At 40.8% G+C, this 22,432-nt stretch overlaps 1 protein-coding gene, 1 long non-coding RNA gene and 1 pseudogene across 2 annotated transcripts in view; 2 read left to right on the top strand and 1 right to left on the bottom strand.

Moving 5' to 3' along the window:
- Positions 1-41: 41 nt before the first annotated feature.
- Positions 42-6,477, top strand: LOC137223054 (macrophage migration inhibitory factor pseudogene; annotated as a pseudogene).
- Positions 6,478-8,102: 1,625 nt separating this feature from the next.
- On the bottom strand, positions 8,103-21,199 carry LOC137224012 (alcohol dehydrogenase class-3). Its single transcript, XM_067736895.1, has 9 exons — positions 21,043-21,199; positions 18,012-18,113; positions 16,227-16,368; positions 15,259-15,346; positions 12,478-12,697; positions 12,067-12,327; positions 11,196-11,331; positions 8,535-8,673; positions 8,103-8,396 (listed from the first exon to the last, which is right to left on the bottom strand). The coding sequence occupies exons 1-9, from the start codon at positions 21,052-21,054 to the stop codon at positions 8,372-8,374; spliced, it is 1,125 nt and encodes a 374-aa protein (XP_067592996.1). The 5' UTR covers positions 21,055-21,199; the 3' UTR covers positions 8,103-8,371.
- A 116-nt stretch (positions 21,200-21,315) lies between these two features.
- LOC137224016 (uncharacterized) overlaps positions 21,316-22,432 on the top strand; it is a 64,091-nt gene continuing 62,974 nt past the window's right edge. The window contains exons 1-2 of the long non-coding RNA XR_010943182.1: positions 21,316-21,666; positions 21,949-22,107. This is a non-coding gene — a long non-coding RNA (uncharacterized lncRNA). The remainder of the gene's footprint in view (positions 21,667-21,948; positions 22,108-22,432) is intronic.

The raw sequence follows: 22,432 nt of genomic DNA, 5'->3' as shown, positions 1-22,432 counted from the left end.
GCGATTGCTGCATATGTAAGGCAGCATCTTATGTACTGATAGTGGAATTAACAGTGTGGGCTTACTCAGTGTCTACTATTAGAAAATAAGCTCAAAGAAAAAAAGTCTTGGTGGGTAGTTTTTTTTTGTTGCTGTTAAAAGATAAACACCACACTGGTGATGGTGCTTTTCTCGGTTTGGGAGATTTTAAAACAATATGTCCTCTAGTCTAATTGTATATGTCTGATTACAAATGTTTGTTTAGTAGGTTTAGATGAGAAAACATCTAGGGTAGTTTCATCATTCTGCCAACTTCTCAAAAATGTCAGTGTGTTAACTTTTTATTTTTTGTATTAACTTTAAAATAATCCTTTTTTTCCCCTGACAGTCCTTCATCCCCCTTGGAATTATAATTTAGAAGGGAAAGGTGTTTGCCTTTTATTTTCATTTTATGTCTTTTGCTGGTAAAATGTATAAAGGTACATTAGAACCCGTTCACCAACACCTTTATATTACTTGCCATCCACATGTCTAAATTAACAGGAAGAGGGTGTTTAGGAATTTGCCATCCTAGCTTGATTCCTCAGTTTGTCCTGTCACCACTTCTGGCTCTTCATTGAGTTTGGTTAAATTTGAGAGTGGGATGCTCCAGTTTGCTAAAGCCCCCAAATGCACCCTCCTGGTATCTGTAAGCTATTTCTGTCCTACCCCCTCCCCCATTTTTTCTTTTTTTTACTTCCAAGTTTTAATTTTGAAAATTTCAAATTTACAGAAAAGTTGATGGTACAGTGAAATAACCACATATCCTTTCCCTGTATTCAGCAATTGTTATTGCGTCACATCTCTCTATATAAAAAGCATTTTTCTTTTGAGAGAAATGGCATTGTCGTACTTCACCTGCTACTGTTGCAGTGTGTCTCTCTTAAAACATAAGAACATTTCCTACACAATCATAATACTCCTGTCACACCCAAGGAATTGATTATTCATAGTTATCTAATGTATAGTACACATTCAAACCTGAGGCTCAGTTTCCCCCCAAGTGTACTTTAAAGCGTTTGTCTTGTTTAAAATGCAGAATCCAAACCCATGGCATTTGGTTGTCATCTGTAGGTTTTTTTAAACTCTAGAACAATCCTTCCACCTTTTTTTATCTTTTATGAAACTGACTTGAAAAAGCAGGCCAGTTAGCTTGTAGAATTCTGTGCTTCCCTGATTGTTCCTCATGAGTAGGTTCAGGATAAATGTTTTGGCAGAAGACTCCATAGATGGCATGTGGTGTGTCCCATTCATCGCATCACATCACAAGGCACATACTGTCATTGTCACATTATTGCCAATATATGTTTGCTCACTAGGTTTCTTTCAGATTTTCTATTTTAAGATCCCTTTCTTAAGCAAATAATTTGGGAGGAGATACTTGGAGACCATTTGGATATCCTGTTCACTTAATGATTTTAGCATTCATTAATAATCCTTGCCGGAATCCATTATTTTGTTACATTGGTGGCTGCAAATAGGGACTTTCTAAATCTAGCATTCTGTCTGCATTTATTGGCTGGCATTCTTTTACTAAAGAAGCACTTTTTTGAGTATCAGTGTGGGCTCGTTGTTTTTAAAAATTCAATTAGTTACTCTAAATGGTCTGTATTTGGCCAGTGGAAGCACCTTTAAGCTTATTTATGGGTCATTTTGATCTGTGTCTGTTAGTCTTTGAGCACATTCTTGCTTTTTGCCGTATCAAGATGTTCTAGATTTATCATACACTTTTCCTGCCCCAGCCTGGGAATTGGCTTCTTCTCCAAGGAGCCCTAGTTTCTTTTCATGGGGAATGGTATTTGGAAATCAAGATCTGGGTGCTGCTGGGGTGTCATTGCTCCTAGGGCCGTTCAGGGAACAGAGCCAGCAAATGCATTTTTTATAAATCATGAATTCATTCTGATACTCTGATTTCAAATTTAACACTAATCTTCCTCACCCTTCCCTGTTCCATATTTGTATCTTCCTTCTCCCATGGTGAGAACTTTGGTTCTGAACAACATTAATATTAACTTATTTGCTTGATTCTACATGACATGTAAAATTATTTTAGAATTACTATACCAAAATCACTACCAAAATTTAAGTGTAAAAGTTGTGATTGTTCTTATTCTTGGAACATATTTCACTAAGGGGGTACAGAGTATTGGGTTAAAAGCTATTTGAAGTAATTAATTTTGATCCTGCAGTATTCTAAATTTCATAAACCATGAAGTTACTTTTCAACAGTAAATGCAGTGAATCTTGGGGGCAAAGCATGCTATACAGGTGGGGAAGATTTTTTAGCAGTCTGGGAGTTAGAAATACTGGAATCAATTGAGATAATGTGATATGATTCTGTCTACATTTGATGGTGTGTGGCTTCTACCAAGTTCTCTAGCTACCAGAGGAGCAAATTATACCACTTGTAATGTGGATGTATAGCCTATTTTCAGTATAGAGTAGGAAAAAACATCTGGACATTGTTTTAGGAACAGATTGTTTCACAACATAGGCTGCATTATGCTGATATTCTAAAAGTTATTAATGTGTTTTGCTTCATTTAAAAAATGAACATCGAAAGAAAGGCAGCACAGGTTCCATGCATCGAAATTCTGTGGTCCCACTGTGTTTGAACTCACAAGCAGCCTTTGGTGGCAGCCTCCTTCCTTACCTCTTTTTCCTTTTGCTGCTAAGTATGAAAAAGAAAAACAGTGGTTTGCATTTGGTTATTTTGCAAAAAAAAGCCAGGAGTCAGGTGGCCTTGGCTACCTGTTACCTGCTGCTTTTCATTTTGGGGACTGTGGTGAGGAACAACAGAACTGTCTGTGTATGGTAATTCTGTGATTACATTCAAACGTGTCAACACTGGTTTATCTCACTAAAATGTGCCCCAAAGTCAATATGAGCACTCAAGAAGGGCTTCCTGGAAAGATTTTCACTTACCACTGATGTTTGTTGGAGTTCAAAGTATTTTAATAATTTTTCTTGTGAATGTCCAGCCTTTTTACTATTGCGAAGCTTTGAGTAGAATAATTGCTTCCATCTCCTGGGTGCTTGGCCCTTTTACTATTACTCCAGCCTCTTCATTCAACTCCCAACAACAAACACATGCCAAACTCTCAGGCACATTTGCACTGTGGTGTCATGAGACGATCACGAGATCAACAATCAGGACACTAGGGCTCTGAGTTCTCTGATTTTTGCGATACGCGGGCCTCTCACTGTTGTGGCCTCTCCCGTTGCGGAGCACAGGCTCCGGACACGCAGGCTCAGCGGCCATGGCTCACGGAACCAGCCGCCCCGCGGCACGTGGGATCTTCCCAGACCGGGGCACGAACCCGTGTCCCCTGCATCGGCAGGCGGACTCCCAACCACTGCGCCACCAGGGAAGCCCAGTTCTCTGATTTTTTTAAACTAGCTGAATGGCTTGGACAAATCACCGTATTTCTCTATGGAGGTATCCTATTTGTGTAATGACGCCACAACTTAGCAACTGTTTTATTCTATATATAATGTGACTATAAAGCGAATTTGCTTTATTTCAGTACTTGGGTCAGACATCAACAGAAAATTCAGAATAGAATTTTTCAAACTTTACCAGTAAATCTGAGCCCTGGGTGATTCTGAGAAAACAAAATAGCCAACGATAAGAACATTTAATATTAAGATGTAGATTTAAGAAAGAGAACAACAGGTATTTTAAAGCAAATTTCCACTGTTTTATCTTGTTTAACATATCTAGATATTTTTGGTAGTCAGGAATATTTCAGTCCACGTCTAAACTCTGGGTAGTTCAGTGGTGGATTAGCGCTCCTTTCCTGAAGGGAGCATGTACATATTACCTCTCAATGAATTCTGTTACGATGTCCAGTTTGATAAAAATCAATCTGCTTAAAAGCCCATCCCACTTGCTCTGTTCCTATAAAGTTCCACCAAAAGAAGTTTGTATAATGCAGGACTTTGTACGTACCGGTTCACTGTGCTGGTTTACTTCCTAGTTGTTTCTTTAAAGATATGATTTCCTTGGTATAGTTCTATGTACTTATTATCTAAGTAACTGTTTAAATATACTTAATGTTTTCCAAATGTGTTTTCTGTCTGTTTTTTCTGCAGGGTATTTGCTGACAGAGAATCTGATCTTGCATGTTAATTGAAACAAAATTGGCTGAGTGCAAAGTTGGTTTTTTCCTGGGTCACAAAGTATCTCTAGGCCCAAAGAACTGTCAGTTACTTTAGGACTTTGATCATCAACCTACTTGGGAGATTGGTAGCCATGCAGAAAATGTTCTGAAGCATCTGTGCATGTAAAAATATGTTCCCTGTTTCCCAGATCAACAAAACATTTTGAGAATCATGAGCTACATTTAATTTTGCTTTGAAATGGGATAAATGGAAGTAGCATTGTGTTTATCTTTCGGAGCTGTATTTGTTTAAGCTGTACACACATTAACTGGCTCCACTGTAACAAAGTTTGGAAATAATGCAGTTTTTTCCCTCATCTCAATAACCTCATCATTCCATAGGTTCTACCTTATGTTAGTTCTCTGTGCATGTCGTAAAGAACTCATTCCAAGTCAGACATGGAATTCCAGGTCAGCCTGTATATGGACTATCTTTCTACAGTGAACATCACTAGGTGGGTTAAATAGAAAGCAGAATAGCCCGACATGCGGAAAATGGAAAAGCAGGAAAGATTTGAAAAATGCCAAGTATACCAGCATTTTCAATGAAAAACAAAAAGCTGTTAAAAGATACATCCTAATATTGTAAAATTTTGGATCCTTAAAATTTTTTTTACCAACTTTCATGAAATATACAGCAGAGGTTAGTGACTTGTGTTAAAATTATATACCTTTTATCCAAGAAAGCAGTTTAAACATAACTTCAAAAAATTCCCGACAATACTTCTAAGGTGGTAGAGTCCTCATTTTGGACAACCAGGATAGATTTGCTGACATGCACACAGTGAATGTTTTCTAGCCCTATGTTGTGTATGTTCTTCCAAAAAATATTTGGTTCCGCAATATACATAACCACCTAGATGCCATCCAAGAGGATGTATTAAAAGTATCTTAACAAGAAATACTTTATACCTATAGTTCCATGTTCCAAGAATCTTTATATTAAAGAGCTTGTAAAATTGATTCTAAATATTGGTTCTTTGAAAGAGACAATTGTACTTTCAGCCAGGAAACACTCGTACTTGTTAAACTGAATTAGCTGGCTTGAGACTATGTACATGACTGTGACAGAAAAGTAAACTCCCTAATTGGCCAGCTACAAGAATTGGAGTTACATTATTTTACTATCTTAAAATTATTCTCTCATTATTGGAGAACATAATGTTTGCCATTCTCATTCAAGTATAACTCATGTATGAGAAGAAAAATAAAGGCGAAAACCCCCCCCCCAAAATTATTAGTTCTCCTCCATTATTACCCTATATACCCATTCCGTTACTGCAGTCGCTTAAGGCAATAATATACTTCGTTCCTGGAAGGCTGAGCTAAAACAAATCAGATTAAAGCACACTTCCTACAGCTAGGGTAGAAGCTATTTTTATTCTGTTCTTCCAGTTCACCCAGAACAATAGGTTGGAGCCATCTGGGCCCCGACTGGGTCTCCAGCCCTCTAGGTAAAATGAGAGAAGCTAGGTCATACTGCCTAGTCCTTCAAATGCACCAGAGATCCAAAAAAGAAGTCCTGACCATAACTGCCACTTTTCTAGTTTTCAGTCAACTAAATATTGCTCTCTCAGAAACACAAACTTTGGGAGTAATTAAGCTACATCAGTCAAAAGAATTAAAACAAGAAAAAGCACATGGTTTCAATCAAACCAAAAGATATGTATGTGCATGGCATATCTGATGTCCTGATACAAAAACAGTCTAAACTATGCTATGATGTAGGAAGAAGAAAAAGGCACATAATAGGCGGGGCGCCGTTCACACGAGAGTCGGTTGGTTCCTGTATCCCTGTCCCCGCCTTCCCTCGCCGTCATGTCGATATTCCTGGTGAACACCAACGTGCCCCGCGCCTCTGTGCCGGACGGGCTTCTCTCTGATCTCACCCAGCAGCTGGCGCAGGAAGGCCACGGGCAAGCCGGCGCTGTACATCGCGGTGCACGTGGTCCCGGACCAGCTCCTGGCTTTTGGGGGCTCCAGCGAGCCGTGCGCCCTCTGCAGCCTGCACAGCATCGGCAAGATCGGCGGCGCGCAGAACCGTTCCGACAGCAAGCTGCTGTGACGCCTGCGCGTCAGCCCGGGCAGGATCTACATCAACTACTGCGACATGAACGCGGCCAACGTGGGCTGGAACGGCTCCACCTTCATCTGCACGTCGCGCTCCGGAGTCCCCTGCCCCAGGCCCGCAGCCCGCACGCGGTTTTCTGCCCGCCCCGCCCCCAGCGACCCCACCTCCCGGGACGGAGAAATAAACGGTACGGAGACGGGAGGGGGGGGGGGAAGCACAGAATAGTGTTAATAGTATTCCTTCGTGTTAAAGTATATGTACAAATGCTATTATATTCATAGAAACTTCTGGGAAGCTACATAAACTGAATAGTGGTCACCTATTTTTTGGGGGGAGAGGGAAGTGTAGCTTTTCTTATGCAATTTTCTCTACTATTTGAATGTTCTAACTCTTGGATGTATTGCCTTCATGTATTTATTTTTGTGTTAATGGATCACCTGGATGGTAAGACTATGCATCATTCTCGTTTGCTCCTTTATTCTGCTCAGGGTAAAGAAACCTAAATGTTACTTAACAGCACCAGGAAAAGACTGATAGATTTGACTATACTAAAATAAAAATTAAGAAATATAAATATATTAATATAAAACTTACAAAGGATTGGCATCTAGAATAAAGAACCCCTAAAAATTACTCAGGAAAAGAGAAGTAATCCAACAGAAAAATGGGCAAAGGATGTGAACAGATGCCTCACAAAAAAGGAAATACAAATGGCCAAAAGAATGAAAGACTTGGGACCTCCCTGGCAGTCCAGTGGTTAAGACTCTGCACTCCCAATGCAGGGGGCTCAGGTTCCACCCCTGGTCAGGGAACTAAGATCCCACCATGCTGTGTGCCACGGCCAAAAAAAAAAAAAAAAAAAAAAAAGACTTTAGTCATTAAGGGAAAGGCAAATTAAAGTCATTTCACACCCATCTGATTTGCAAAAATGTCCAACCACATTTAAGAGCAATTTGACAATTTCTAGTAAGGTTTAAAATGTGTTTATCCTATGGTACACATCCTTCATAACTAACGCACTGAGCACAATGTACAAGGATGTTCCACCAGTGTTGTTAGCAATACAGAAACAATTTGGTCAACAACTATATGCTATCAACTGGAGACAGATAAATTATGGTAGTTCATATAATTGACTACTGCACAGTACTAAAATTAATGAATGGGAGCATCACCTACAACAGGGATTAATCACAAAATAATGAGTGAAAAATGAAAGCTGCAGAATGAGACAGTATCATGTTTAAAACATGTATGACAATACTGAAGACTAAAGGGTTTATGGATATGTGTAGTCAAAGTATGGCAATATGCATGGGAGTGATAAACACCCAATTCTGGATGTCGACTATACCGCAGAAGAGGAAAGGCAAAGTGGCCTGGAAGAGTAAGATGTTAAGATTTGACCAAATAAGTACTGGAAATTTGGGTATTCAGTATATAAATATTTTCCATATGCTTGAAATAGTTCAGAGTGACCAACAACACATATATACCTACTTAAGCTCAGAAGGTAGTTTCAATGAATTTGTGGGCCAGATGTCATACTAGGAATTAGGAGTCTAAGTCTGAACAATGCATGGTACTTGCCCACAAGAAGATAATCTCACAGAAGCAGATTTGGGTTCTGATTAACTGTGCTACTGCTGATTGGAGAAATTTGTTCTTTAGTAAATGGGCCTGAGACCCTTAAAAGTTAAGCGAAAGTTACCAAGGACAGTAGAAGACAAGGTTCAGATACTCACCACCGCCCTTCTTCCTCCATCTTTCCTTTAAAGAATGAAGATAATGGGGAGAGCAACCATGACAAAGAATTTGACATACAACAGAGTTGACAACTTCCACACATATGCAGAAATGCCTTTTATTATGTTAAAAATATTCCTTAATGAGCCAGCAATTATTTATGTGAAGAGTCCAGAAAACAGACTTATGACAGTATTAGCCTTGTCCTTGATTAGACATTTATGAATTTATACAGAAAACATTATTCCCCAGAGTCAGTTAATGAAGGTCTAAGAAGATGTGAACTTGAAAGAGCTCCTTCCTGCTTGTCTGGCTGCTCCAATCAGACCACAAGACTTAGTTACAAGGATGGAAGAATTTTTCTCTTTTGAATTTAAAGCTTTAAAACAGTTCGGATGCTGTAAGAGAAGAAAGCAATAAACAGGTTCTGAATGATTTCTTTGAAGACCACTAAAACTCTTTTTTTTACCCTTCTCCCTCCATAAGCCCCAAATCATTACCACATTCTACATTAAACAGCTAAAGAGAAAGCTCACCTCTTTCCTGCATGCATCAGATCAAAGGCTTCGTTAATTTGGTCAAAAGGCAAATTGTGAGTCACAAATTCATCAATCTTCATTTTTTTGGACATATATTCGGACACCAACTTTGGGATGCTTTCTACACTCTTCCATCCTAAAAGAAATCATACATCTATTCATTAAGTTTTCCAACAAATCTCTACAGTATGCTTATTACTTAGTGGGTGACAAAGACATTTAAGAGAATGAATTTTTTCACGAACTAAAGAGGAATGAAAAACTTCAAAATCAGCAGCGAGAGGAAGAAGAAATGCACATCTTTAATTAAGAAAAAAGTAAATGCCTTTTGAGCACTTGCCTTTTTCTGTATTAAGGTTTACTAAAATCTCATTAAATCTTAATGGAAATTTTTAAACCATACAGGATAGAACTCTAGAATCAGAATAAGCTTATTTAAGTCCACAACAGCAAAGATTTCTGTAATCGTGAAATTCAAGGAAGAAAAAAACTGATGTGATACATGACTATTTCTGTGGTTTTAATTTCAACAATAAGGATACCATCTCAGAAGAGAAAACTGAAATTGAAAAGCAAAGTAGGTGATCTTTAGTTACAGGTTACGATTTTAAACAAAATCAGATCCTTCAATTTCTCACTTGTGTTGAAAGAAGCAGTAAATCAACAAAGAAGCCTTCCCACCTTTTAAACCAGGGAGTCTTTGGACCACATTTCAAACCTCTTTTGAGCCTTTCCCAAATCTCCCTTCTTGTGTCCTCTACCAGTTACCCTTTCCTTCCAAACTGCAGTGCTTTTTTTTCTCCTTTAAATCTCCTGGTAACTGAGACAACCACAGCCACTGCCATTCCCTAAACTGAAACTTCTGTTTACATTTGTGAGTCATATTTTAGCAACACCCATGGGGCCCCAAGGCTCCAGCTTATTTCCCAATAAGCATGTGTTTGGATGAGGCTTCAGTGAGAGGTGACTACCAAACCCCCTGGCTCAGTCTCCCGGACTAAGAACACCCTTTCAAATACAGCTATGGACCCTGAGATGATGCCCCTGAGCTGCACGTATGGCTCTGAAAGTCTGTCCTAAAATACTCAAGTGCGGCATACGTGTAGCGGTTTGGAAAAGAGGGTTTAGTCAGCTTGACATTTGCCTTGACAAATTCTGTAGTATAAGGAAGGAAAACTCTGACCAAACCCCTCATTTTTCATACTTTCCTAATCTTTTCTTTTGGCCTTGAAACAAAAGCTGGCATGAGGTAGGGGACACTTTGCTTAAACACAGATCATTAAAAACTCATGCTATTAGAGAATGGACTTGAGGACACGGGGAGGGGGAAGGGTAAGCTGGGACAAAGTAAGAGAGTGTCATGGACTTATATACACTACCAAATGTAAAAAAGATAGCTTGTGGAAGCAGCCGCATAGCACAGGAGATCAGCTCTGTGCTTTGTGACCACCTAGAGGGGTGGGATAGGGAGGGTGGGAGGGAGATGAAAGAGGGAGGAGATATGGGGATATATGTATATGCATAGCTGATTACTGTTATACAGCAGAAACTAACACACCACTGTAAAGCAATTATACTCCAATAAAGATGTTAAAAAAAAAAGAAATGCAAATTCTTGAGGAAAAAAACCCTCATGCTGTGTAATTCTTTCCTTAGGAGGATGGTAAGGATATAAATATATTTTTTAAAAATCTATGAAAAACTTTATATTTCATTTATTCACAACAGTTGGGATATACAAACATGTTTTTTTTTTGAAATAAACAGCTGTTTTTTTTAATAGTTTTTTTTTAGATGTTGGGGGTAGGAGTTAATTAATTAATTAATTAATTATTGCTGTGTTGGGTTTTCGTTTCTGTGTGAGGGCTTTCTCTAGTTGTGGCAAGCGGGGGCCACTCTTCATCGCGGTGCGCGGGCCTCTCACCATCGCGGCCTCTCTTGTTGCAGAGCACAGGCTCCAGAGGCGCAGGCTCAGTTGTGGCTCACGGGCCTAGCTGCTCTGAGGCATATGGGATCCTCCCAGACCAGGGCTCGAACCTGTGTCCCCTGCATTAGCAGGCAGATTCTCAACCACTGTGCCACTATGGAAGGCCCTACAAACATGTTTTGATGTCTTTTCTCTTCTCTAGCTGAGCAACCTTGAAAAAGGTGGAAACTTTCTCAGCATTCTGCTGGTAGTTAGGCAACCCCAAACAACCACATACTTTTAGGATCATACAAGGGAAAAATGATCAGTCTGGCAGCTTTTCAATTTTGTTGTAAGGTTTTGTCAAATTTAATATTTTCAGTTTAAGACTTAGTATTGGTTACTGCTGAAATCAGTGCTATTCAGACGGAAGTATGATCACATCCAGGGATCACTGCACTCTCTGGAAAAATGAGTAAAAAATGCCAATAACCTATGTAAGTCTACAACACGGCACAGGGTGGCTGATACTGTCGTTTGTTTATCCTGTAACCAGCTTCTCACTCCTGACCTACCCTCAACTATTTCATTAACAGAATATTAATATTTTTTTCAATGTGTAAGAAGTAGCCTTGTGTTTCAGGAGAAGCTGAGCACCTCCCCAGTCCCAGGGGTAAATGCTGACTAGGATTAAAATTCTGCCAATGGAAGTAACAAAAGAGAAAATGTACTCATCTCATCCACCAAATTACCTCCAAAGGCAGTGCCTTTCCACGTGCGGCCTGTTACCAGCTGGAATGGACGAGTGGCAACTTCTTCACCTGAGGCAGCTACTCCAACCACCACGCTGACGCCCCAGCCTTTGTGGCAGGCCTCCAGCGCTGCTCTCTGCAGGCAAATCACAGAGGTCAGTGCACTGTGCTGAGAATATCTGCTTCCCCAGAAACTTCCGGGGGAGAGGGTGGTGGTACAGAGCTTATTAGAAAAACGGCAACAAAATGTCCGAAGTGAGTATTTAGTAAGTTTAATTTTATTGAACAATTTTAACAGGTATTTTAAAAAATTTACGAACTTGGCCCAACACTGACACAAATTGAAAATAAAAAGCTTTCATTTGTTATTTTAAAAAGTAAATCTTAGCTCAAAATTCTAAAGGCTTAATAAAGGCAGCAGGCAGAGAAGTAATAGTTATACTTCTGCTGAGTGTCTACTTTGTGTCAGGTACCTACGGTTACTATCTGCATTTTACACATAAGGAAACAGGTTTAGAGAAGTTAAGTAGTTGCTCAAGGTCACTGAGTTAGTAAGTGGACATATATCTAATTCCAAAGCCCATGTTCTCTACAGCTGCATCATTTTGCCTTTTCATTTAATGAAACATACTCTGAGATTTATGTGTACACTGAAAGGCAAAGAAACATTTCCCTTCATCTTTCCCTTGTATCATTTCCAATTTCTAGTTCAAGTAGTCATTTTCCCTTCTAATAATTCTTATCAGGGAATTCAAGACTTTTCCTTTACAAAACAAAACAATTTTTGAACTTAATTAAGGAAATTACATTAAAAAAAGCAGCCCCCCCCCACCCCACCCCGGCCACTTGGAATGAAGCCAAGCATACTCACCATGACTTTAACGTTACCAATACACTCAAAGGAATAGTCCACTCCCCCATCAGTCATCTCAACGAGCACTTCCTGGATAGGTTTACTGAAGTCCTGGGGGTTAATACACTCAGAGGCCCCAAACTCCTTAGCCCTTGTGAATTTATCTTTATTGATGTCCACACCAATGATCCGGGATGCACCAGCCACCTTACAGCCCATGATAACTGCCAATCCAACTCCTCCCAGTCCAAAGACGGCACAAGTAGAGCCAGGCTCCACCTAATAGTAAAGATAGTTTATAAGGTACTCATTTCACAAGAGTCAAGGAAATCATTAGGTTTCTTACTGTTTGGGCCTATTTCACTATTCCAGCAAGGCTTTGTTGTATGAAATTAGAAGGTGGACGCTGAAACCCAGGCCAACACTTACCTTGGCAGTGTTCACAACAGCACCATAACCAGTTGAAATGCCACAACCCAGAAGGCAGACTTTATCCAAAGGGGCTAAAGGATCAATTTTAGCAACAGAGATATCAGCCACAACTGTGTATTCAGAAAATGTGCTGGTTCCCATGTAATGTAAAATTGTCTTTCCTTTACAAGTAAATCTGCTAGTGCCATCTGGCATTAATCCTTTCCCTTGAGTGACTCTAAAGAAAATAAAAAAGGAAGAAGGTAGGGTAGAATCAAGTTTCCTAAAATGCACAGGAAAAAGAAATCAATTTAAAAAATAATGACCAGTAAACAGAAGAGTGTGCTAAGACCAAAAGTCTAATTTCTAATATATTCATTAATAATTTAGCACCTTTCAGCAATGCCTTATTAGGAAAACTTATAAAAGAATTATAATCTTACCTATCTTTTCCAGCATTCAATATACTTCTGGATTATACTGTCAGAGTATTGAAATAATTTTAACAGGTACAATTTATGGATCAGATGAAATGATTTTAAAATTCCATCGTAAAACTCTGTGACCAAATATAACTTCATAAAGCCAAAACCAGCATCTACACAGCAAAGATTACAAGCAACTATCCACATCAGCTGATGAAAGTAGATATCCACACTGGCTGATTTAGACCTTTCAGGAGGCCTATTTCAAGAGTGTAGCTCTCACCACTGATATGATACATGGTAACAAAAATTATTTTTGATATTCTAAATAGGTGATGTAACATCTTGCTTAGGAACATGGGCCCTAAAGGCAGACACACTTGTGCTCAAATCCCACATGCTCCTGGGCAAGTGAATTAACTTTTGTGCCTTAGTTTCCTCACCAGAAAATCAGAGAAATCTATCTTTCTTAGACATTGCTATAAAGATCAAATGAGGTTATGTAAAGCACTAGCACTGTGCCTGGCACAGAGTGCTTAATATATATGTTATTTTAACAAAAATAAACACTACAATTTGATGTACATTCTTGGACAAATCCTTTGGAATACATGTGAATAAATAAATATATATAGATGAAGAAAAATGGATTGCCTCTGGATTCAAGAATAAGTACATTTCCTTTGGGAGAAAAACAAAAATATGATCAGAAACAAACAACAAATAGGTGACAAAGCTCTACGATAAATAACTTGTATCTTTATGAGAGCAAGTTAAGTTTGTTTAGCTCTGAATGTGAGAAATTGCTCCTGTCCCAGAAGAGTTTCTTGAACAAAAGGTGATATGGGATGTATTTTAAGCTTTGAAAGGACTTGTCCTTCTAAAAGGTTACAGACAGCCACAAAAAACCTATTACCATTATTATATCTGACGTGTCAAAATTTTTTCAGACCGTGTTTGGAATTCCCTTTCAAAATGACTAGTTTTTTATTTTTTCGGTTCTAGCTTTTTTTTTTGCGGTACGCGGGCCTCTCTCACTGTTGCGGCCTCTCCCATTGTGGAGCACAGGCTCCGGACACGCAGGCTCAGCAGCCATGGCTCACGGGCCCAGCCGCTCCAAGGCATGTGGGATCTTCCCGGACCGGGGCACAAACCCGTGTCCCCTGCATTGGCAGGCGGACTCTCAACCACTGCGCCACCAGGGAAGCCCGGTTCTAGCTTTTTAACTGGATTTACGTGATAAAATAAATGGAACCTTATTTCCAAAAATAGAAACTAATTTTGTCAATGGCATTAGAAAAAAATGCAAAAACAAACAGATCTCCCAAACACTGCTGGTGGGAGTATATCCCATGACTCAGCAATTTCAATCCTAGGGAAATACCCAAGAGAAACTTTTGTATATGTCCATCAAGAGACACATATGAATGCTTATAGTGGCACTAATCACAACAGGTCCAAACTGGCAGCAACGTAAATGTCCATGAACAGGAGAATGGATTAACAGTGATTATTTGGAATGGAATGTGAAAGAAACAAAAGAAAATCACTGATGCACAGAGCAACCTGGATACATCTCGAAGGAAGCCAGACAAAAGAGCACATATTGCATAATTCTGTTTATATGAAGTCCTACAGTGAAAGATATCAAAATAGTGGTTAGCTTTGAGGGAGGCAGGTGTTGACTTGTATGGGACATGAAGAACTTTGTGGGCTGCTGGAAGGGTTCTCTATCTTGATCTGGGTGATGGTTATAACTATTAGGTGTGTATATGTATAAAAATTCATGGAGCTGTACACTTAAGATTTGTATACTTTAATTACTTCATTATATGTATATTCTACTTCAATAAAAAAGACAAAAAAGGGGCGAACAGACACAAGATCTTAAATGCCTTGAAGTTCTTTAAGTGTGTTACCTTGCTACAATCAAATAACCACCTTTTCTGTGTCAAAAGGTTATGTTATCTCTTGTAGTCTTCCTAAAACCTTATGAGCTAAGTTTTATTACTTCGATTTCATGGACAATAAAATGGCTCATAAAAATGACTTCATTTAATTTCATAAGCATGTCCCTCCTTACTACATATTTTGGCAAATTTAGCCTAGTGTTATGGAAAGAGAACGGGTTCAGAAATTTGTGAGGTACCTCTTAACAGCTGATGATGCTGGGCACACCACTTAATTTCTGGGTCTAAATTTTCTCATCTATGAATATAGTGATAGCAGTGATAATGACAGGTTGCCCTAAAGATGGAATGAAATAATTCATGTAAAATGCCCTGTATAAATTGCCACGTAATTACTTATTATCATGATATTATCATGATTAGTGTTACCTCTTGTTTTAAGAATAAAATAAAAAGATACTAACCTTATCTTCTGGCAAAGGTTCGTTTTAGGATTTAGACAAAATTTGCACTCTCCACACTGTGGGATGTAAAGTGGGATGACAGTATCACCTGGAAAACAAATGCAAGGACATTATCCTGAATAGGTAGCATCTGATTCTAAATGAATACATCAGCCCCTGCAAATTCCCATTTTTTTTTAATTAAAAAAATTTTATTTATTTATTTTTGGCTGCATTGGGTCTTCGTTGCTGTGTGCAGGCTTTCTCTAGTTGCGGTAAGCGGGGGCTACTCTTCGTTGTGGTGCATGGGCTTCTCATTGTGGTGGCATTTCTTGTCGTGGAGCATGGGCTGTAGGCGCGCGGGTTTCAGTAGTTGTGGCTTGCGGGCTGTAGAGCGCAGGCTCAGTAGTTGTGGCACACGGGCTTAGCTGCTCTGGAGCATGTGGGATCTTCCTGGACCAGAGCTCGAACCCTTGTCCCTTGCACTGGCAGGCGGATTCTTAACCACTGCTCCACCAGGGAAGTCCCCCAAATTCCCATTCTTGTCAACCCATGCAGCTTTGCAAAGTTAACAACTTTAAGACCTAGAACTTTACCTACATGACATCATTCAGACACTGCCCATGCAAAAAATACAAGCTTCAAATTTCTGTCTAAGTGAAACTTTTAAAACAGTAAGTGGAGAACAAGGAGGTCATGTGCTTCAAAACACTGACTCAATGCATCTTCAAAAATTCTTGCTTAATTGGGCAAAATTTGCTTTGGCGACGTACTTAAACCATTTCAGATAAACAGCAGTCTGCATAATCAGAGAGAAAGAAACTCTCAAATATTTGTGCTTTTCAGATGAGGCGTATAAAATCAATCTTGACAACTTACTTAGGCGACAACTTATTCACAAATAAACAATGTATAAGTTATGAGAAACATAATTTCCCTATAGAAATAAGCCAAAATTGTAAAATAAGTGATTCAAATACTCTCCTTACCTGCCTTCAGCTTAGTAACTCCTTCACCAACACTTTCCACAATTCCAGCACCTTCATGTCCCAAGATCACTGGAAAACTCCCTTCAGGATCAGCCCCACTCAGGGTATAGGCATCAGTGTGGCAAACTGCAGTGGCAATAATCTAACAGGGTATTAAAGTGTCTACACGTGTGTGCATGCGATTCAGTGAGGCATAGGTGGAAGCACTTTTACTTTAATAACATTTTATTGATTAGAAGATACAATTCTTTCATATTTTAACCTCTCTAAAATCAGCATATGCTTATACTCTATGGCATCTTAATTAGAACTGGCAGCATTTTCTTAGTGGTACTTAAAAGTAACGGTGCATTTATAGGCAATGAAACATGGTACATCTATTCTCCTTTTCAGTGCATGTTAGCAGGAGAAGGTAAACAAGGTGATGTTTTGGGCACTGTGCCGTCTGCAGGTGTGGAGAGGAACATCCCCTGTGTGCAAATGCAGGTGGAGCCCATCTCACTGCTGGCCTCCTCCTAACTGCTGGGGAATGCGATTTCTAATAAGGTATTGGCTATTTCTGAAATACGTCAGCCTGCTTGGTCTGGGCCAAAACTCAGAGGTTTTACTGGAACCAACTCCCCTTTTAGCAGCCACACACAATTTCTACTTAAATAAGCCCTTTATCCCGATTTCTCTAGCCTTCAAGCACCTCTCACTTCTCCAAACTACCAAAAGCACAGAAAGGAAAAGTCTTGGGGGTGTCTGTATTTATGCTTCTATGCTTCTCACAAATATATCCAATTACAACGTAACATTCTTGGCTGTTTGTCAGCCGTTTCCCAAGGAAGCCTGCTGAACTCAGTGTGCCCGATACGGCTCATTTTAGTACATCCAGGACCAACATTTTCTTTTTTAGTAGCAAAATCACAACCAGGCTGATTTCTGAACTTAAAGAAAAACATACACACTAGTCTAAGATTTCAGATCCCTGGGCCTGGGTTAAAAGGATCTGAAAGTTATTTGGCTCTGGCTTCTCAACCTGTTCAGTGTGACCCCTGGGAACCTGAGAATTGGAGGTGGGATGGGGGAAGTATACTCCAATTCACAGCAAAAAATGCTTATTTTTTCTAGAGGTTAGTTTTATTCAATGTTCACTACTTTAAAGCACTGATTTTATATGAAAACAAGTACAGAGGAGAATGCCAGAATATCCAGCTGCCTGCCTTGTGCAGTATGACTCTCTCCAGGGGTAACTTCAACTTCCCTGCCACAGCAGAGGTTGAGAAGCATTGCAATAGTGAATCCCCTGAACCCTGGCCTTGTCTGCAAGGGTCAGTACATTTTAAAGCTCTCTTAGCAAGCTTACTTCACTTGCTTGTTGGTCTAATCAATTAGGAACCTCTTCCTAAATCTTATTTGAAGTTTCTTCTAACAATCCAAAGACCATTTCTTTCTTCTTTTGTTTCTAATGTGTCACCATAGATTTTAACTTATGGGATCAGCAGAAAGGGGAGCATCCTACCAAGCCACCTTAAACCCAGACTACAGAGATAAATTGCAGTAATCCAATGATCCACGGAGAAGGCTGCTCAGCACAACACCAAAGCTAAAAAGATGGGAGAAGACTGCTGCAAAGGTGAGAGGGATAAAATAAGAGGCTGTGATTCCAAGGTTGGATGACTTTCAATACCTTCTCCTATACACTGTCCTTTGGGATTTCTCCTCTGCAGACCTCAGAGGACTCATCTATCCAGATACCTAATTGTAAGCCTTTTTCTCCCAGTACCTTGGATGTTTCATTACCTTAATTCGAACTTCATGAGCCTTTGGGGGTGCCACCTCTATCTCCTCTATGGAGAGAGGCTTTCTAGCCTCCCAGGCAACCGCAGCCTTACATTTGATAACCTGAAATGGGGAAAACAGAGCAAGATGTTTATCCTCCTGAACTAGTAACCAACTACTTATTAGTTAATTTAGATGCTGGTGAATGCTAATCTTAGAAAGTATATCACAAATTCACAAAGACACATATAACTCTAAGTGATATGGAGAACTGTCTGGCACGTGTTTATACTTCGTATAAGTGATATTCATTAAAAAGGTTTAATCGAGATGACCACATGAAGAAGTTTAATTCAGGAATTCCCTGGCAGTCCCATGGTTAGGACTCGGCGCTTTCACTGCTGGGGCCCACTTTCAATCCCTGTTCCGGGGAAACTAAGATCCCTGCAAACCGCATGCCCCCCACCATAAAAAAAATAAAGTTTCACTCATCAAATATTTAATGACCCTCTACGATGCATAAACAGGAGCTGGTTAACAATACAGGTTCCAAGAAAATCTGATTCTAGTCTGGTACAGGGTCCAAGGAATCTGAATGCTTAAGATGTGCCCTACGAAATTCTTTTGCTCAGGCTGGTTTAAGTAACACTGGTTTAGTGCAAAACTGCACCGTGGGAAGGAGCGTAAGGAAAAGTATCAGAATGGGGGAATTAAAAAACCCTACATCTTTCCCTTTCAACTGTGCTATCCAACACAGTAGCCACTTGCCACGTGTGGCTTTTGAGTGCTTGAAAAATGGCCAGTCTGAACTGAGATAAGCTGTAAGTAGAAAATATACCCAGATTTTGAAGAGTTAGTATAAAAAAATTAAAATATTTCAATAATATTAAAAAAATATTGATTACATGTTGCGATAGTATTTTGACTACGTTGGGTTAAGTTTTAATCCAACTTAATACCGTTTTAATGTGGCTAATAGAAAACTTAAAATTATATATGTGACTCATACTGTATTTCTATAGTATAGTGCTACTTCAGAGTCTAGTCAGTACACTCCTCCTTTACCAGAGAATGAAGTGTATGTAATAAGGAAGGTTTTGACTCGTTCACATAATGCTTATGAAACATGTTCACAGAATAAAGATTGCAATGGGTTTATAGGAGACAGACTCGAAAGCTAACGATTACAAAAAGTGTGATTTAAAGGGATAGGCACAAAGTGCTACAGAATGCAAAATGTGGAGAAAGAGTGTAACTTTGGTTGGTGGGTTTGGGAAAGCGTCACTTTTAACTGGGATGCGGAAAGATGAGGAAGAGTTAGTTACATAAAGATAAAATATCTACATATAGAGTGACTGTGAATGGTGAATATGAAGCCCCTTACACAGTCTTTGATACAGTGTAGCTTTGCAGAAATAAGGTGGTAGTTATTAGTAGCAAGAGAACAAAGAGTAGAGAAAAAGAACTGAACTATGTAGAAGGATGAGTGGCTTGTGTTAATTGGCGAGGCTGGAAATGATCACTTTTAAAATTAAAATGTAGATATTAAATCTCATCAATCAATCTGGTAAAAAAAATTCATACACTGCAGTAGAATCTTTTTTCACCTCAACGTACCATAAATTTCAAAACAAAACTCCAAAGGTAAAATTCAGAATACTAACAATGAAGTCACATATTCTAGAGATCTGAAGCAACAAGAATAAATCATCCATAATCTAAGCTTTAAGTGCCTTCTCCACCCTTTTAAAGCATATGTGGAAGTTTAACCTTTTCCTGTCAATGACAATTCTAAACAAAACAAAGCCCCACACTAAATCCACACGCAATTGCTCTACTTCAACATCTGAACTATCACAGGAATTATAATTTTTCACATTCTCTGCTGAAGGCACTTGGTAATGAGGAAAAAAACCTGCCAACTTGTTAAATCTGAAAGATCGTTTAGAATTTACCATTTCTATTCAAGTCCAAATCTTTTTAGAAAATCTGTTTGCAAAGCATTAAAACAATCAGCAACTTTAGACGGATTAATCATATTACTCATATATTTCTGCCTTTGTTTATTGTCTAATGTGTATTTCAAGAACTTGCAATAATAGTCTGTTGCACAGGGTTCGGAACCCCGGCTCACTATGTTTAGTGTTATCACTAAGCACGACAAACCACTAACCCTCAAGTTTTTGGTCTGTAAAATGGGCTACTACCTTGCATAGCTGTTATGTGAGGATTAAAGGAGGATATGTATAAAGCTCTGGTGCCCAAGTGCTCCAAAACGTTACCGAAAGGGCCCTTAGGAGCCTTCCAAAAATACATTCCTGGGGCTTCCCTGGTGGCGCAGTGGTTGAGGGTCCGCCTGCCGATGCGGGGGGGCGCGGGTTCGTGCCCCGGTCCAGGAGGATCCCACATGCCGTGCAGCGGCTGGGCCCGTGAGCCATGGCCACTGAGCCTGCGCGTCCGGAGCCTGTGCTCCGCGGCGGGAGAGGCCGCAGCAGTGAGAGGCCCGCGTACCGCAAAAAAAAAAAAAAAAAAAACATTCCTTGGTGGCACAGTAATAGCTCAATTATGAACTACTATCGTGAAAAACAGGCAACGTAGGGGTTAGGAGCACGGGCTCTGGCTGCAGCTTTGCCACCGAAAAGTATGGCCCCGGGCAAGTTACTTATTTTTGTGTACGCAAGGCGTGGCGGCCCCTAAGTCACCCCCAGAACACCAGGCTAGAGACCGACTCCCCCTCACCTCCACTCTCCGGTTCTCCCCACCTCCACCCCGCTTCGGCTGTCCCAGAAAGAAGCAGCAAAAACCCTCCCACGAACGGAGCCGAAACAAAGCTTCCTCCCTCCCTTCTTGCTGAACCGCTCGCCCGAAGCCCCGTTTCAGCTCCGGCAGCCGGAGGCCGTCTCAGGGCCAGGCCCCGCGCGTCTCCCCCTCAACTCCTGACTCCCCCCCCGGTCCCCCCGCCCCCCCACCCGGCCAGGGGCCCGGTTCTGCTCCATAGTTTCCCTCCCTCGCTTCCTTTTCTGGACTCAGCCAGCGTAGCAGCTGACAATACCTGGCTCGCCATCTCCTCGGATTCCGGTCAGCGCGAAGCGAGGACTCGCAAAAGTCCCCAACGCAACGAAAGATCGAGGATGTGGGTGGGGCGTGCGTCCGGCGCGGTCCCGCCTGCGCCGGGGAGAGCGTGGAGGCGGGGTTTGCGGGGGCCGGGCCGTGAGGGGCGGGGCCTGGGGTGCGGCCCGGCCAACGCGCCTGCGGAGGCCCAGGTGGTCTCGCGGGGAGCTGGAGGGGTGTCAAGGAGGCTGGTTGATGGCGGCAGCTTCGTGAGCCACGTGACAGGCACCCTGCACTATATCTGTCAGGAAAGGGTTTCCCCGTGTGACTGTAGCCCAGGCAGCGTCGATAAAGCTTACAAAAGAGAGTGGTGGAAGGTGAGGAGCCAGGAATTAAATTCTCTGGAAGCATGTGAGAAGCCATGAGAGGACTGCACCGTCTTTGTGCTCCTTCTACACACTTTGTGGGCACGTCTTGAGAGCGCAAGGCGAGTAAGATGCAGCTGTTCGAGGGAGTCTCCGTCAGCTGAGCTGTTTGAAGAAGAATAAAGGGCACGCCCCAAACGGAAGCGCCTTCAGGACACTTCCCAGCGTCAACTTGAAAAACAACGCGCAAGGGACGACCAGTGAGTTTATTCAGTGTCCTGCTGGGGACTGTGGCGTGGGAGACAGCCTCTCAGATAGCTCAGAAGAGTTGTCTTGGGAGGCCAATAGATATGTGATTTGGAGGAGGGAGGTCCATGTAATCCAGCGTGTTATCTCCTAGAAGGTTATTGCTAGTCCCGAGGAACAGGTATCTTAAGTGAATGATTTTCGTGCATGGGAAGGTGTGAGAATCCAGGTTCATAAAAAAGTTTCTCTTGAAATATTTCTCACTATCTAAGGGCCTGTTTCTCCTGTTTTCCCAGAGCACGGAGTGCCACTTTCCTGATCTTCACCCTGAATTCCTTTCAGGATGCACTGTAGGTCAGCGACTGCAGTGGCCAGTGACTCAGTCCTTGCAGAATTGGATGGTGGGCAACATCCTTCATTTTACACCAGGCTCCTATGCCAGCTGCTGCTGAAGGGTGAGTAGGATTTCTGATGGTGGTCGATAGGACATGGGGAGAGAACTTTGCGAGGAGGAGAAGCGGGCAGGGAAAAATCTCTGAAACATGGATGCATTTGATGTGTTTTAAGAGTGGACCAGAGTGTAGAGAGAGGGAGGATGAAGTATTTGCCAGTTTACTCTTAAACTCTGTTATGGATGCTGAATTTTATTAAAATGGCTCTACTGAACAGACCACTTTTCTTCCTTGCTGCTCAGTCTTTTTAATGGCTCCTTTCCCTCAGTATATACCTTAAGGGTTAGTGCTCCCAAAACGTTTGTCCGAAGCCTTTCCTTTCACTCCA

The sequence above is a fragment of the Pseudorca crassidens genome, chromosome 4 (genome assembly GCF_039906515.1).
Source record: "Pseudorca crassidens isolate mPseCra1 chromosome 4, mPseCra1.hap1, whole genome shotgun sequence".
Taxonomy (NCBI): domain Eukaryota; kingdom Metazoa; phylum Chordata; class Mammalia; order Artiodactyla; family Delphinidae; genus Pseudorca; species Pseudorca crassidens.
The sequence above is the reverse complement of the archived record's forward strand: the minus strand, read 5'-3'. Positions and strand labels throughout refer to the sequence as shown.